The sequence below is a fragment of the Salvelinus fontinalis genome, chromosome 8 (genome assembly GCF_029448725.1).
Source record: "Salvelinus fontinalis isolate EN_2023a chromosome 8, ASM2944872v1, whole genome shotgun sequence".
In the NCBI taxonomy this organism is placed as follows: domain Eukaryota; kingdom Metazoa; phylum Chordata; class Actinopteri; order Salmoniformes; family Salmonidae; genus Salvelinus; species Salvelinus fontinalis.
This window is the reverse complement of record NC_074672.1, coordinates 24521145-24536737: the sequence shown is the minus strand read 5'-3', so window position 1 is coordinate 24536737 and position 15593 is coordinate 24521145. Positions and strand designations below refer to the sequence as shown.

At 43.5% G+C, this 15593-nt stretch overlaps 1 protein-coding gene across 3 annotated transcripts; it reads left to right on the top strand.

Annotated features, from left to right (window-relative positions):
- The first annotated feature begins 1263 nt into the window (after positions 1–1263).
- LOC129860928 (coiled-coil domain-containing protein 22-like) lies at positions 1264–10037 on the top strand. Of its 3 annotated transcripts, XM_055931860.1 has the most exons (15): positions 1268–2969; positions 3457–3634; positions 4345–4477; positions 4681–4787; positions 5093–5177; positions 5384–5553; positions 5698–5910; positions 6134–6325; positions 7225–7461; positions 7539–7640; positions 7758–7865; positions 8003–8098; positions 8326–8385; positions 8477–8551; positions 8694–10037. In XM_055931860.1, the coding sequence occupies exons 1-15, from the start codon at positions 2920–2922 to the stop codon at positions 8805–8807; spliced, it is 1920 nt and encodes a 639-aa protein (XP_055787835.1). In that variant the 5' UTR covers positions 1268–2919; the 3' UTR covers positions 8808–10037. The 3 variants fall into 3 exon arrangements, 2 of the variants coding, with proteins under 2 accessions (XP_055787835.1, XP_055787836.1); XR_008760481.1 differs by lacking the exons at positions 8003–8098; positions 8694–10037 and adding an exon at positions 8148–8208 and having other exon boundaries at positions 1264–2969; positions 8477–8507; XM_055931861.1 differs by lacking the exon at positions 3457–3634 and having other exon boundaries at positions 1270–2969.
- Positions 10038–15593: the final 5556 nt, after the last annotated feature.

Here is a 15593-nt window from a genome sequence, read left to right as displayed (position 1 = left end):
CTCAGTCATGGGTAAACAGGGAGTACAGGAGGGGGCTGAGCATGCACCCTTGTGGGGCCCCAGTGTTGAGGATCAGCGAAGTGGAGATGTTGTTTCCTACCTTCACCACCTGCGGGTGGTCCATCAGAAAGTCCAGGACCCAATTGCACAGAGCGGGGTTGAGACCCAGGGCCTCAAGCTTAATGATGAGCTTTGAGGGTACTATGGTGTTGACTGCTGAGCTGTAGTCAATGAACAGCATTTTCACATAGGTATTCCTCTTGTCCAGATGGGATAGGGCAGTGTGCAATGTGATGGAGATTGCATCGTCTGTGGACCTGTTGGGGCAGTATGCAAACTGAAGTGGGTCTAGGGTGGCAGGTAAGGTGGAGGTGGTTTGATCCTTGACTTGTCTCTGAAAGCACTTCATGAGCAGCTAACCGATCGCTGCAGCTGTACATAGTCCATCGGTATATAGCCCACCCAATTTACCTACCTCACCCCCATACTGTTTTTATTTATTTACTTTTCTGCTCTTTTGCACACCAGTATCTCTACCTGCACATGATCATCTGATGATTTATCACTCCAGTGTTAATCTGCTAAATTGTAATTATTTGATTTATTGCCTACCTCCTCATGCCTTTTGCACACATTGTATATAGATTCTCTTTTTTTCTACCATGTTATTGACTTGTTTATTGTTTACTCCATGTGTAACTCTGTGTTGTTGTCTGTTCACACTGCTATGCTTTATCTTGGCCAGGTCACAGTTGCAAATGAGAACTTGTTCTCAACTAGCCTACTTGGTGAAATAAAAATAAAATAAAAAATGATGACAGAAGTGAGTGCTACGGAGCGATAGTCATTTAGTTCAGTTACCTTTGCATTCTTGGGTACAGGAACAATGGTGGCCATCTTGAAGCATGTGGGGACAACAGACTGAGCCGTTGAACTGCGACTCCACTTTGTCTCTATACTCACATTTTGCTTGTTTGAATGAATTGCGGAGGGAATAACTACACTGTTTGTATTCGGCTATATTCCCAGTCGCCTTTCCATGGTTAAATGCGGTGGTTCGCACTTTCAATTTTGTGCGAATGCCGCCATCTATCCATGGTTTCTGGTTAGGGTAGGTTTTAATAGTCACAGTGGGTACAGCATCTCCTATATACCTCCTTATAAACTCACTCACAGAGTCAGCATATACGTTGATATTATTCTCTGAGGCTACCCGGAACATATCCCAGTCTGCCTGATCAAATCTGCCTGATTTTTTTAATTTTCCCCTTTTTCGTGGTATCCAATCGCTAGTAATTACTATCTTGTCTCATCGCTACAACTCCCGTACGGGCTCGGGAGAGACGAAGGTCGAAAGTCATGCGTCCTCCGAAGCACAACCCAACCAAGCCGCACTGCTTCTTTAACACAGCGCGCCTCCAACCCGGAAGCCAGCCGCACCAATGTGTCGGAGGAAACACCGTGCACCTGGCCCACTTGGTTAGCACGCACTGCGCCCAGCCCGCCACAGGAGTCTCTGGAGCGCGATGAGACAAGGAAATCCCTACCGGCCAAACCCTCCCTTACCCGGACGACGCTAGCCCAATTGTGTGTCGCCCCACGGACCTCCCGGTCGCGGCCGGCTGCGACAGAGCCTGGGGGCGAACCCAGAGACTCTGGAGACTCTTAGCACTGCTCTAGACCACTGCGCCACCCGGGAGGCGATCAAAACAATTTTGACGCGTGGATTCCGATTGGTCAGACCAGCGTTGAATAGTCCTTAGCACAGGTACTTCCTGTTTAAGATTCTGCCTATAGGAAGAGAGGAGCAAAATGGAGTCATGATCTGATTTGCCAAAGAGAGGGTGGGGGAGGGCCTTGTAGGCATCCCAGAAGTTGGAGTAGCAGTGGTCGAGTGTTTTAGCAGCACGAGTACTACAGTCAATGTGTTGATAGAACTTCGCTAGCGGCCTCAGGATATGTGGTTTCCAGTTTGCACAAAGTCCAGTGTAGATCCTTGAGGGCCGTTGTGGTATCGGCTTGAGGGAGAATATACATTCACACTTGTGTCGGGCTGCATCACAGCCTGTTACAGCAAGGTGCTAAAGAGGGTGGTACTGCTCAACCGAACGTACCATTGGGTACACACTGCCTATCCCCAACCCCACCCCAATGTACATTAATCATTGTTGACCTCCACACAGAACATGGCCACGTGGTCTGCTTATCTCGCGTGGACAGATTTGGGGTGGAGTAATGTCGCGTTCCAACGCTAGTCGGGAACTAGGAAACTCGGAAATGTCCGACTTGCTAAATGGTTGTAGTTATACCGTGCCGCGTTTACCAGTTGGCAAGTCAGACATTTCCCGAGGTTCCGAGTTTCCTAGTTCTAGTACGTGAACGTGGCACAAATCCTTTTGCTTCGCCTCTTCCCTCGACGCAGTACCCATCATGCGACTCCAGAAGCGGGGGTTTGCTGGGAATCATAGTTTTACTTTCCCAACTCTCCGTTTTTTTTACAACAATGCTGAAGAATGTTGAAACTCAGCATCCCATAGAACACTGCTATCATATCCTCCTCCCATGTGACTTCATGTGTTTATAGATGCAACATTTTAGCTTTTACTAATTTGTCAGCTAGCTATCTCTCATATGATAAAAAGCTATTTGCAAGACATTTAAGGGAGCACAAAAAAAGTATTAAGTGGAACGGTTGCTGGAATAGCTACTGTCGTGCCTCTTGTTCATGCGTTGAGAAGTGACAACGTTAGCTAGTTCCCCAGCTAAAAACAGGCGAGCTAGCTTGTGTTTGTGTGTTTTTTTTAATGGACCCGCCTGTGAGACCGCTAACGTTATCTAGCTAGCCAAAATAAGCATATTGAAGCCTAATGATTGGAATTTAGGAGAAGGAATTGCAAGGCACTTCATCTTCTTACAGCGATGGAGGAAGTTGATAAGATTTTAATTCACTCCCTTAGACAGACCGGCACGTAAGTAGTTAGCCAACATTATTAACATTTTGTTTCTAGTTAGTGAACGTTTGCCATCTGGCTTGCTACTGTTGCTTGTTTGTGTCTAGTGAGTTCTGGATAGCTCGCTACCTCTAGATACGTAGCTCTCTTCTTTGATTTAGTGATTGACACCCAGGTCTATCTACATTCAATTACTCATCAGCCATTATCTCAGCTGATGTTTTCCTTGGGAAGTGAAGTGCAGAGAGCTAGCTAAATTACATTCATTCACACTTGTACAAGTGTGTTCTAATAGCTGGTTCTTTTGATTTGAACTCTGCAAATTTTTGAGCTAGTATAGTGACCAGAATTCTTCCATGTCGGTCAAGTTACCTACGCTAACGGTACACATTTTTCAATGTCGTTTAAAAGAGTAACTTGCTGATTACATGACTAGCGAGGTGTGAGACACACATGAGAAGTTAACCCCGTGCACCGGCATCTCATGCTCTGTGTGTTTGCCAAGGGACGTGGGGGAGGATGTACAGAGTGTGAAGCGCTTCTCCAGTGAGTTCATAGTGGAGGCGGTAGTGAAATGTCTGCGAGTGATCGACCCGGCCCTGGGGGGCAGCCTGTCCCACTCCTTACCCCCCGGCATGTCTGCCCGCTTCCGAGTGGGCATGAGCCTGGCACAGGCCTGTCAGGTGAGAGGTCAAAAAGAAAAGGGATAGTGTTCACCCTCCTGTTGCGAAGTGAGGCTCGTGACTATCTCCCCACAATACTATGTTGAACAAATGAAGAAGATTAAGATATTGTTGGATCTAAAAGAATAACCATGCACGACTTCTTGATGTATGGTAGCCATATGACCTATACCCCCTTTGCATGAAACTCAGTCCAGTTTCTTTTTATACTCTAAAATGAATTGAATTTCATTAGATCAAGCTCAGTTAATCATGGTCCAAACTACATGCATGCAGTCTGGACCACTGATGTCTGAATAGAAGTAATTCAGCAACCAATTTGACCGCCTGCGACAATGTGAAGTCATGTCATATCCTAATGCCTAATCTCGTTGAGCACTGCTTTTAACTATTTTTATTTTCTCACTCGATTGGCTTTATTGAATAGTCCATTTGCTTGCATAACTTCATTGAAGTGATCTTCTGAAATGTAGTTTTATTACAAGATTTAGAATCTCCCAAGTGTGAATACATTTGGTTTGCTCATTTCGTGAAGAAGGCTCCATCATTCCACATGTTCATAATGGTCTTCATACACAATGTCATGGACTGGTTCCATTTTCACGCTTAATGACCCTCATGCTCTAGACTGGGTGAGGTATGTGACACAAAGGTCAATGTCATGTGTATGAGCAGACTCCATAACCAGGTTGACATGTGTTTCTATGCAGGACCTTGGCTACAAGGGAGAGATTGGCTACCAGACCTTTCTTTACAGCAATGAGCCAGAGATCCGCTCCCTGCTCATGTTCCTGGTGGAGAAGCTGCCCAGAGAAAGTGCTGAGGCCTTGGACCAACCAGCAGGTACAGACACATTGTCCCACCATTGTACTTCTTGTCATTATTGAATACCATTAACTTTAGCTATCCCCTTATACATTGGGCAATTTTTTTTGCTTTATAATCTGATCAATAAAAATACATTGAATGTTTGTGAATCTCTCAAAATGACAATTATTTTATCTATAAGTATTTATTTGTCTCGCATTCATTGTACCCCATAACAGGTAAATCGGTCCTCCTCCAGAAATTGATAGCTACCCAGATCAAAGCTCAGCTGGCCTTGCCTTGGCTCCCTCCATCTTGCAGACTACCCCTCCTATGTAAAACACAGGTAGGTATGTCCTGCTGGCAATATCACAAAGCATTATCAATGACATGGCAGCTAAAGTTAAGAAACACTGACAAATAACTGTTGGTTTCCTAGATCATAAAGGAAGCTAGATTTCAGGGCTGGTCAGTGAAAGTAGTGAGGCAATAATGCAATGTCTCAAGTTTACCCTGTTTTTTATGACCTAGATATTTACTGAAGTCAATATATCAAAATGATGCACTATACAAACTTCCTATTTGAGTGTCTTTGTGTCAAGTGTTCCCACTTAATGTATGTGTTCTCACTTAACATTTCATTATTTTTAGAACCCAGGACCGTCCCACAGTTTCCACTCTCAGCCCCTTAGTTTACTGCACTGCCTCAAAGTGCCTGGGAAAAAGCAGTTGAAAGGTAAACCCCAGAATACACAGGGCCCTCTGTACTTACTCTCATTGCATATCATTCTGTAATCCAATTCTTCCAATTATGTAGGGTTCTGAATTAGTAGCCTATATACATTAGCATGTGGTACAATATATTCTTTGCCAATGAAATAAGAACCTGTGGTGAGAGTTAAATCCCAGTGTACCACGTCATTCTTTTCACCCCGTCTCCAGAGGAAAAGGACTACCACAGGGAATTTCTTCCCCCTGTGACTGCTCAGCCGTCGCAGCATGCCTCAGTGCCGGCATCCCTGCTGGAGATGCATGCAGGGGAGCTTAGTGCTGCCCAGGAGTGGGAAAATGAGTGGAACAGCCAAGGCCTCCTTTCCCGCCTCACTCCTGAGGTACACTCTTAAAGGGATAGTTCACTTAAAGGGATAGTTTAAGATTTTGGACAATTTTAATTTGAGCACAATAAGAATAATTTTGTGTTTATTGCAGTGTTTTAATCTCTGAACTCCACTTTGTCTCCTCTCGTGGCCACCCAGGAATATCGCTCCAGGAAGCGTGTCCGTCTGCAGAAGCGGATCGAAGAGCAGCTGCGCACTGCTGCCCAGCCTCACTCGGACACCCTCGGTGCCCACAGGTCGGGCTCTGATCTCGCAGAGCTACTGCAGTCCTTCGGGGGCTCCTCCCTCGGTGGTGACATCCTCGCCAAGGGCTCCCGCTTCACTCACACTGAGAAATTCACTTTCACACAGGTGATTGAAGAGTTAAAAGCCTGCCCCAAAGACATTGAGCAACATCTACAAATGTTCCCCCTTTCATTGCCAATCTGAATCTAATGTGTGTGTGTGTGTGTGTGTGTGTGTGTGTGTGTGTGTGTGTGTGTGTGTGTGTGAATGCACCAATTTGTAAGTCGCTCTGGATAAGAGCGTCTGCTAAATGACTTAAATGTAAATGTAATGTGTGTGTGTGTGTCAGGAGCCTGCAAAAGCCTCCCAGCAGATGGCAGCAGCGGCCAGCCCCCTTCCCAGCTCGCATCAGTCGGAAGAGGAACTGCAGGCCCGACAGCAGGAGGAGCTGGCCTCCCTGCAGCAGCAGCTACAGCAGCTCACCCTCAGCCTAGAGGAGGTGGGCGGAGACATGAAGCAGCTCACCGTATCCGTACTTCAGGTAACTGGAGCCTCTGATTTAAAACAGATAAACTCTGTATTTGTGTAGACCTCAGACTAGGGATGTGCGTGGTTATTCGATTATCCGATCTGACATTTGTATTTTGGATTACTTGTATGCTTTGTTTTTTGCAGGGGGGAAAATTATAGCCCTATTTTAACACTGAAAAGTATTTTTCTAAGTTTCATTAAAATATCCATATGGCATTGTTACATGAAAGGATATACCATGACATTTAAACATGAAAATTATTTTAATTTTTTTTATATGGTTTTTAGGATGTGCACCACATAAAAAGACCGGTAGCTGACCGGTAGCCTTCATGTGTAGCTTGTTGTTTATGTTGGCCAATCAAAGCGACAGAGGTTCAATGTGTAGAAAGAGAGTGAGTTCACTAATGCAATGCAAGATGGAATAAAATGATGGAATGAAAAGTTAGCAAAATGAGGAGTAGGCAACAATGAGCAACCAACATTTAGGCAGTTGTTTTATTTAGCTAGCTTGCTTCTCTAGGCTTTTACAGTCAGGATGGGCACTGTTATATACGACGATAAATAACATTGTGGCTGCAACAAGTTAGCTAGTATTGGCTGTAGCTTAGTTGCCTTAGCGTCTCTCTCTCCGTCTGCTCCTTCACATACTCCGCCCCCTCCACAGCTGCAGCAATGGATGGCCAGCTTCTCTCCATCGCGCAGCAGTGCTCAGGTTAACTTAAGGGGGGGAAAAGACTTGCATTTCCTATATCTGGATATCTGACAAATTCATGATACTATTCGAATAGTGAAATGATTACATATCCCCCATCCCTACCTCCGACCAGAGTTACCACAGTCAAATGAACTGTGACATGTAAGATGTAGTCACCCTGCGAGACTAACTTGTCTCCTGTTTGTGTGCAGGTGTCAGATGAGCTGAAGCAGAAAGAGCTGAGCAAGGCGGAGAAGGAGGACTCTGTGCGGGTGAAGAAGCAGACCATTGACCTGATGCCGGATGCAGAGAACAACCTGGCCAAGCTGCAGGCCCTGGTGGAGGGAAGTGCCAAGCGAGTGGTCAACCTTGCCGTGCAGTGGGAGAAACGCAGAGCTCCGCTCATCGATGAGCACCGCAGGCTCAAGGAGCTCTGCAGCAACCAAGAGGTAGTGTTAATCTCCTTAGATATCACCAAATGTGTGTGTTTGACTGTGCGAGATTCAACTTCCATTTTCTTTTGTAGATTGAGTCCTCCAGAAAGCTAGTTGAAATCAAAGAGCTTCACAACAAAATCCGCCAATCTGCGGAGGAGTCCAAGATGAAGGAGGCACTGTATAAACAACTGGTATTAGAACACATTTTAAATATATTTGGGATGAGCTACTTCCACACTGTTTATTTAGGTTCGAGTCCATGCATTGTATGTCAGACACAATTTTGGGGAATCTGACATCTCTTTCAGATAACAGAGTTTGAGAATCTCCCCAAAGATGTCTCCCGCTCAGCGTACACTGCAAGGATTCTGGAGATCGTTGGCAATATCAGGAAACAGAAGGAAGAAATTACAAAGGTACACTGTTTGAGACACATCTCAACAATAGAGTCCTGAGTATTTCCTGAAAAACAAAGGAATTAAAAACTAAATTTGAATCTGAGTAGTGTGATTTGAAGTATGGTATTTGTGTGTCTGACTCTTGGTCTCTGTAGATTCTGTCTGACACTAAGGAGCTGCAGAAAGAGATTAACAATCTGACTGGAAAACTGGACCGAACTTTCGCTGTGACTGATGAGCTGGTCTTCAAGGTAGAGCACCTAGCAAGATAACTCATGTGTCTACTTTTTGCAATTATAGGTCAAAGAAATCCCTTCTAGATCACCTGATAATGCTCAACTTGCTACCAAGGACCCATGCTGTCAGTTTGCTCATGCCTTTCATTTCAATTGTTCTATACCACAGTTTGACAATTTCAGGAAAGCACACCAATGATGTTCCTTCTTGCCTAATCAATACTTTTCCTAATACTGTGTAGGATGCGAAGAAAGACGAATCTGTCCGCAAATCCTACAAGTACCTGGCAGCCTTGCATGAGGTAAGAGCTTGTTTGCAGAATATAACATTTTCCTTCAGGTGCCTATAGCTACATTGCTTGTTGTGTGACTTCATTATCTTCCTTGGTATAGAACTGCACTCAGTTGATCCAAACTATTGAGGACACAGGCACAATCATGAGAGAGATCAGAGACCTGGAGGAGCAGGTATAGATGGCCCTCTTTCTTTTATTCCAAACCACTAACTTGTACTGCTACTGTACCACATGAGTCAGTTTGTCATTTTATTGACTTAGTGATCTAGAGCTGACTTGGTAGAGCAAACTTTTAAGTTTCCTTCTCTCCGTAGATTGAAACTGAAAATGGTAAGAAGACTGTAAGCAACCTGGAGAAGATCCTGGAGGACTACAAAGCAATTCGCCAGGAGAACTTTGCTCTGGCTGCCAAGATCAGAGAGGCCTGATGTGACCCTCCGCATGCTGCACCGTAGTGGGCGCCTAACGTGTCTGCTGGTCAAACTGACTGGTAGCATGCCCTCGAGACTGCCTGTCCTGTGTGTGTGTGTGTGTGTGTGTGGAACCAAGAAAGCACACTCCATCTGGTCTCAAGACTTTCAACGCTGTCCTTTGTCCACTGTCTTGTTGCATTGCCTTCTGGGAGCACTGATGGCATATGGGGAAGGGGAGATAGATTTTTGTACCATTTTTAATGCACAAACTTTGGCTTACCAAAAAACCATGCTGGATAAAGAAAAGAAGTGTGATGTGTAACAACACAGTGATGAATTATACTGGCCTTGCATCCCTGGTGTCTATACACTGGTTCCATATTGATTCCACCCAATCAAAAAATACGTTTGGAAAATGATGTTCTGACTTTTTCTGTTATAAATTTGTAGTAGTTCTTCAAAATTGCAGTAGTTCTGATAGATCAATCAAGTGAATGTCTTAATGATCTACTTTGAAATTCACTGCAATTCCCAAGAACAATGCAGTGGTTAGGTACGGCCTAAGATTCCATTCATGCCATATTTTGTCTTAACTGGAGTTGATTTGGAGATTACTAGGTTTGTCCTTTTCTAGTTCATTCTCATGCCTTGAAATCAAATGCTGCTTTTGTCTGTCATTGGCTCAGTGTTATTTGGATTAGGGAGCCTTGGTGCAAAGGAAATGGTTTACCTCTTGAGCACTGATCTCCTGAAATGGTCTAGATTAGGTAACAAACCATATTGATTGATGTAATGAATCATGCGAAACTTGTATAAAAACAATACAAAATGTTTGTCAGAGCAGAAAATGAACATGTTAAGGACGTGCTGTTGCTTTCTTTCACATGTTTATTTTTGAAATGCTGAAAGGTCGTTCGTATGTTGTCCTTTTTTATTTTTGCTTGATCCTGGAGGGGATGCCTGTTGAACTGGCTCTCAAGCCGCGTTTATACCTGGTGCTAACATGCGCCCTTTGTCCTAATCTGAAAATTTAAATGCAATATGCAACAATTTCAAAATGTAATATCAGTCAATTACAATGTATTAATTAGGCCCTGATCTATGAATTTCACATGACTGGGAATACAAATATGCCTCTGTTGGTCACAGATACCTTTTTAAAAAGGTGGCACAACAACGGGCCTCAGGATCTCATCACAGTATCTCTGTATTCAAATTGCCATCGATAAAATTTAATTGTGTTCATTGTCTGTAGCTTATGCCTGCCCATACCATAACCCCAGCACCACCATGGGGCACTGTTCACAACGTTGACAATAGCAAACCGCTCTCCCACATGAAGCCATATATGCTATGCTCTCTGCCATCTGTCTGTTACAGTTGAAACCGAGATTCATCCGTGAAGAGCACACTTCTCCAGCTTACCGGTGACCAACGAAGGTGAGCAATTGCCCACTGAAGTCTGTTCAAGACCCTGGAGACAACAACAAGCATGCAGATAAGCTTCCCTGAGACTCTTTCTGACAGTTTGCAGAAATTCTTCAATTGTGAAAACCCAGTTTCATCAGCTTTCCCGGTGGCTGGTCTCAGACAATCCTCCAAGTGAAGAAGCTGGATGTGGAGGTCTTGGACAGGTGTGGTTACATGTGGTCTGCGGCTGTGAGGCCGGTTTGACGTACTGTCAAATTCTCTAAAATGACGTTGGATGCAGCTTATGGTAGAGAAATTAACATCCAATTCTCTGGAAACAGCTCTGGTGGACATTCCTACAGTCAGCATGTCAATTGCACGCTCCCTCAAAACTTGAGACATCTGTGACATTGTGTTGTGACAAAACCTCACATTTTAGAGTGGCCTTTTATTGTCCCAAGCACAAGGTGTGTAATGATCATGCTGTTTAAACAGCTTCTTGATATGCCACAACTGTGAGGTGGATGGATTATATTAGCAAATGAGAAATGCTCACTAACAGGGATGTAAACAATTTTGTACCCAACATTTTAGAGAAATAAGCTTTTTGTGCGTGTGGAACATTTCTGGGATATTTTATTTCTGGTCATGAAACATGGGAGGAACATTTGTGTTTATATTTTTGTTTAGTGTAGAAAAGGCAGTCGGCTGCAATGTTGAACAAGCCCATTGACACTGAGCACCATTTACTTATGACCTCAGCTTTAAAAAATGCATTCATATTATTTTTGAAAGAATGGGCGTGTTCGAGTGGATCAATTTGACAAATTTTACCATTTCACTTTCAAAGTGTGTTGCATTATGGTGATAAAAATGGTCCGACTTGCCGACTGCATGAACTTTACAAAAACTATGAAATCACCTTCAAGTCCCTGCAGTTGCTTCTGACCCAAGCGAACAGGACAAAAGACCTGTGTGAAACTTTACTGTGATTCATGTCTACAGTGGATATGTACAAATGAATGTGATATTTTGAGGCTGTCTCTCACCAACTGATAGTACAATGTACACATATTTACATGTTTATTTTGACATTCCATAGAAAAAGTTTTTATAAACACTGCCATGTTGGACAGAGCCTTGCTGCAGGTAAACCATAACATTGTCCGACTTTCGGCTGTTGCAGATACACCTCCCCCGACTTCACTCATCAATGTTCAGCCATAGCAGGCTGCGTTTGAGTTAATGCGGGGTGCGTTCGAGTGGATCTCTTTTTTTCAATGCCCTCAAAGTGTGTTGCATTCTGGGGATAAAAGTTGTCCGACTTTTGCGCCTGCGTGTCAACTGCATGAACGTTACAAAAATCATATGATCTAAGGTCATAAGGTTTTGACTGCAGGTTTCTGCAGTTGCTCTTCAACAACTTCATCCTGCGGCCATCGCTTGCACTGTGGAAGACTGTTGTCAACCAATCATTAAGGTGTTTTTGTTTGAACCACACGAACGTGACAAAAAGACATGACTGAAAAAGGAACCAATTTGTCCAGACTTATTTGTACAGTGGAAATGGGATATTTGAGGTTCTCTTTTTGATTGTACAATGTGTACACACATATTATTTCAGTTTGTGAGTGTGTGATATGAGGGTTAGTTACATGTTTATTTCGACATAAAGAAACCCTTTTACTAACAATGGGCTTGATCAACAGTGCAGGCGACTGACTGCTCTACAAATTTGCATCACCTTGCATCATAAATAGCTACTCATTATTATTTGTAGATCAGTCAGTCAGTCAGCATTTACCCTCAATGCATCATGGATTTGATGCTCTCGAAACCAACCAATGGCAACACTGCCATGTTGATCTGAGCCTTGCCGTTGCAAAAGTACATTTGTGTCTGACTCTCAGCTGTCGCAGATCAATGGTTTATATATACACTAGATGACTGATAGGGGGGGCTGGAGGCCACCTTGCCTCCATCTTGGAACTTCCCCACCGTTATAAAAAATATTTTGGAATCTATAAAAATGCATATATTAATGTCTACATTTGCCACACTTATTCTATTACAGACACCTTAATGCAAACTTTTAAAATATTATGTGAGCTAAAGATAAAACAAATAATATATATATATATATATATAAAAACATTTTCCTTAAAGTATGCTTTTTAGAGATTGCTAATGTTACTGTCCTTACTAAAACAACAAAAAATACTTAAATACATGTAATTATGTCCTTGGAACAATTGAAATACTGTAGAATTCCATTTATTCCTATGGAGGACTGCTTCTGCTGGGGAGTGCCAATATGACCGACCAGTGGCTTCAAAGCCTCTCAATGGCCAATACATAGCATTAGCAATCCAGGGTTTATATACATCATTGGTTGCAGATGCACCTCCCCCTACTTCACTCCTTGACTTTTGTCTATAGTTGGTTGCTTTAGCCTTATCACTCAAACACACCCGATATCTGTCAAACAATTTGCACACAGGGAGGCACCTGCTAATCTGGTCACAATGCAGACACAAGTAGGCTGTTTACACAGGCAGCCTAACTCTTTCTTCACCAATAATTGTGCAAAGGATCAGAATTAGGCTTCCTGTGTAAACACAGATATTTTAATACCATGTGTAGACGTGACAGACAGATAGTGATTGGGCCATATTGATCAGATCACAAAACTCGCATGTTACCGCAAGGTGTAAACGAGGCTTCTCGTATGGGATGTAGGATAGAGGAAGTTGTGTGGAGTAGACTACGGTTTGGACACACAGGTTTGAACGCTATGTTGTGGATGATAGGGAGACATGAAACAGGTCTGTGTGATGAGTGTTTAGTGGAGGAAACGGTAGAGCATACCTTGATATTTTGTGAACTGTATGACGTAGATAGGGAGAGATTGTGTGAAAGGGTTAGAGAGGCTGGACGGGGTTGGGGTTTGGGTGGTGTAGTGGGGGGAAGGAAGTGATGTCTAGGGATTTATTTCACTTTCTTAGAGGAACAGGACTAATGAAGAGAATTTAATGTATGTAGGCCGTGACTGGCCTCACACTCCAGTAGAGTAAGGGGCGGTGTATGCACCTTAAAAATTGGATATGATACGCTTACCCAATCTCAAAGAAGAAGAGTTGAGTTGCCCCACCTTTTGCCCTCAGAACAGCCTCAATTCGTCTGGGCATGGACTCTACAAGGTGTCGAAAGCATTCCACAGGGATGCTGGGCCATGTTGACTCCAATGCTTCCCACAGTTTGTCAAGTTGGCTGGATGTTCATTGGGTGGTGGACCATTCTTGATACACACAGTTGAGGGTGAAAAACCCAGCAGCATTGCAGTTCTTGACGTACTCAAACCGGTGCACTTGGCACCTACTACCATACCCCATTCAAATGCAATTGTCTCAAGGCTTAAAAAACATTCTTTAACCGGTCTCCTCCCCTTCATCTACACTGATTGAAGTGGATTTAACAATTGACATCAATAAGGGCATAGCTTTCACCTGTCAGTCTATGTCATGGAAAGTGTTCCTAATGTTTTGTACACTCAGTGCATAATGAACTAGACAGTGTCCAAGATAGACGGCCGTTCTTTTATACGTTTTCAAACTTTTCAAACTCAAGTTTGCATACCCCGTTTTGTCAAAGATTAAATAAAGAGACCGTTAAACTGTTTCTCCAATAGAAATCCCTGATTACACTTGTAGGCGATGTCATGGCGACCATTACGGAAAAATATTGCAGTCAGAGAGCAGTATAACTGCAGAACACTGCAGTATAGCTACAGTATGCTGTAAAACAACAGTTTTTTTTACTGCAATCATTTTGCAGTTCAACTGCAGTACATGGCAGTTATTCTGCAATTACTGCATCCAAAATACCACAGCTTACTGCAGATACTGTACTTTTACTGCAGTTTCAAAACTGCAAACTTTTTTTGAAAGGGGACTTTAGCTAGCTAAGCTCTTGCGCAGAAACACATCATCGGGTCCAATGGTCATGTCGTGCCGAACTGTGTATGTGCTCTCAAATCAAAGGCATTTCTTCAAGTTGTTTTTGATGAAAATTAAAACATTTCAGGTTTGTCACTTTCACACGGTTGTAGTAGGCTAATTACAGTTTCAGATGCTTAAGACATTGGCTCAAATGTAGATTTTGCCTTTAGATTTTGAAAAATTTAACAACTTAATGGGACATTTTTCACTTCTCCCATTGACTTGTGAAACCGCAAACCTCGGTCTTGTGGATTCTGCTTCGTGAAGCGTTCCAGGAAGTATCTGGACATTAGGCCTCTGGGTTTAGAAACTATGTGTTTGCAGCTGTCACGTTCTGACCTTAGTTCCTTTTTTATGTCTTTATTTTAGTTGGTCAGGGCGTGAGTTGGGGTGGGCATTCTATGTTGTTTTTCTATGTTTTGTTCTGTTGTTATATTTCTATGTGTTTGGCCTAGTATGGTTCTCAATCAGAGGCAGGTGTCAGTCGTTGTCTCTGATTGGGAGCCATACTTAGGTAGCCTGTTTTCTATTGTGTTTTGTGGGTGGTTGTTTCCTATTTAAGTGTTTGCACCATACGGGACTGTTTCGGTTGTTGTTTTGTTATTTTTGTTCTGTGTTCATTTAGATTTATTAAAAATCTATTATGGACACTTACCACGCTGCACATTGGTCCGATCCTTGCTACTCCTCCTCAGACAAGGACGAAAGCTGTTACAGCAGCCATCTTTCAATATGCAGTTTTGCCTGGGAGGAATCCACTCAGTGCGCACTGGACAAACCACATTGTCCTGGAACCAATGCGCTTCCCCTGGCCTGGTTTGCACACCTTTGAAGTTCAGATGGGAACAGTAATAGTTGGACTAGTAACTGAAGTCTGGACACTGACTGTTGGCCTCACATGTTGCCATTTTTTTACATTAACTCCTGCAGAATTAAGTGTTTCTTGCAGTGTCCACCCTGGACATACTCCAATTCGCATGCCGCCACAACAGATCCACAGATGACACAATCTCAATTGCATCTCACACTGCTCTCTCCCACCTGGACAAGAGGAATGAATACTTATGTGAAAATGCTATTCATTGACTACAGCTCAGCGTTCAACACTATAGTCCCCTCCAAGCTCGTCACCAAGTTCTGGACCCAGGGACTGAACATCTCCCTCTGCAAATGGATCCTGGACTTCCCGACAGGTACCCCCAGGTGGTGAGGGTAGGCAACAACACATCCGCCATGCTGATCCTCAACACTGGGGCCCCCCAGGGGTGTGTTCTTAGTCCCCTCCTTTACTCCCTGTTCACCCACGACTGTGTGGCCATGCACGACTCTGTAGGATCCTCCCCCCGCCATCCTCCAAAGTGAGCCCCTGCCACCCTCCTAATTGACTCTCAAC

Excerpts from the sequence above, each read along its gene's own strand:
- LOC129860928 (XM_055931860.1), top strand. The coding sequence starts at position 2,920 with ATGGAGGAAGTTGATAAGATTTTAATTCACTCCCTTAGACAGACCGGC. Across the intron at positions 2,970-3,456 it reads TCCCTTAGACAGACCGGCAC|GGACGTGGGGGAGGATGTAC; the intron begins GTAAGTAGTTAG and ends GTGTTTGCCAAG. Across the intron at positions 5,911-6,133 it reads AGAAATTCACTTTCACACAG|GAGCCTGCAAAAGCCTCCCA; the intron begins GTGATTGAAGAG and ends TGTGTGTGTCAG.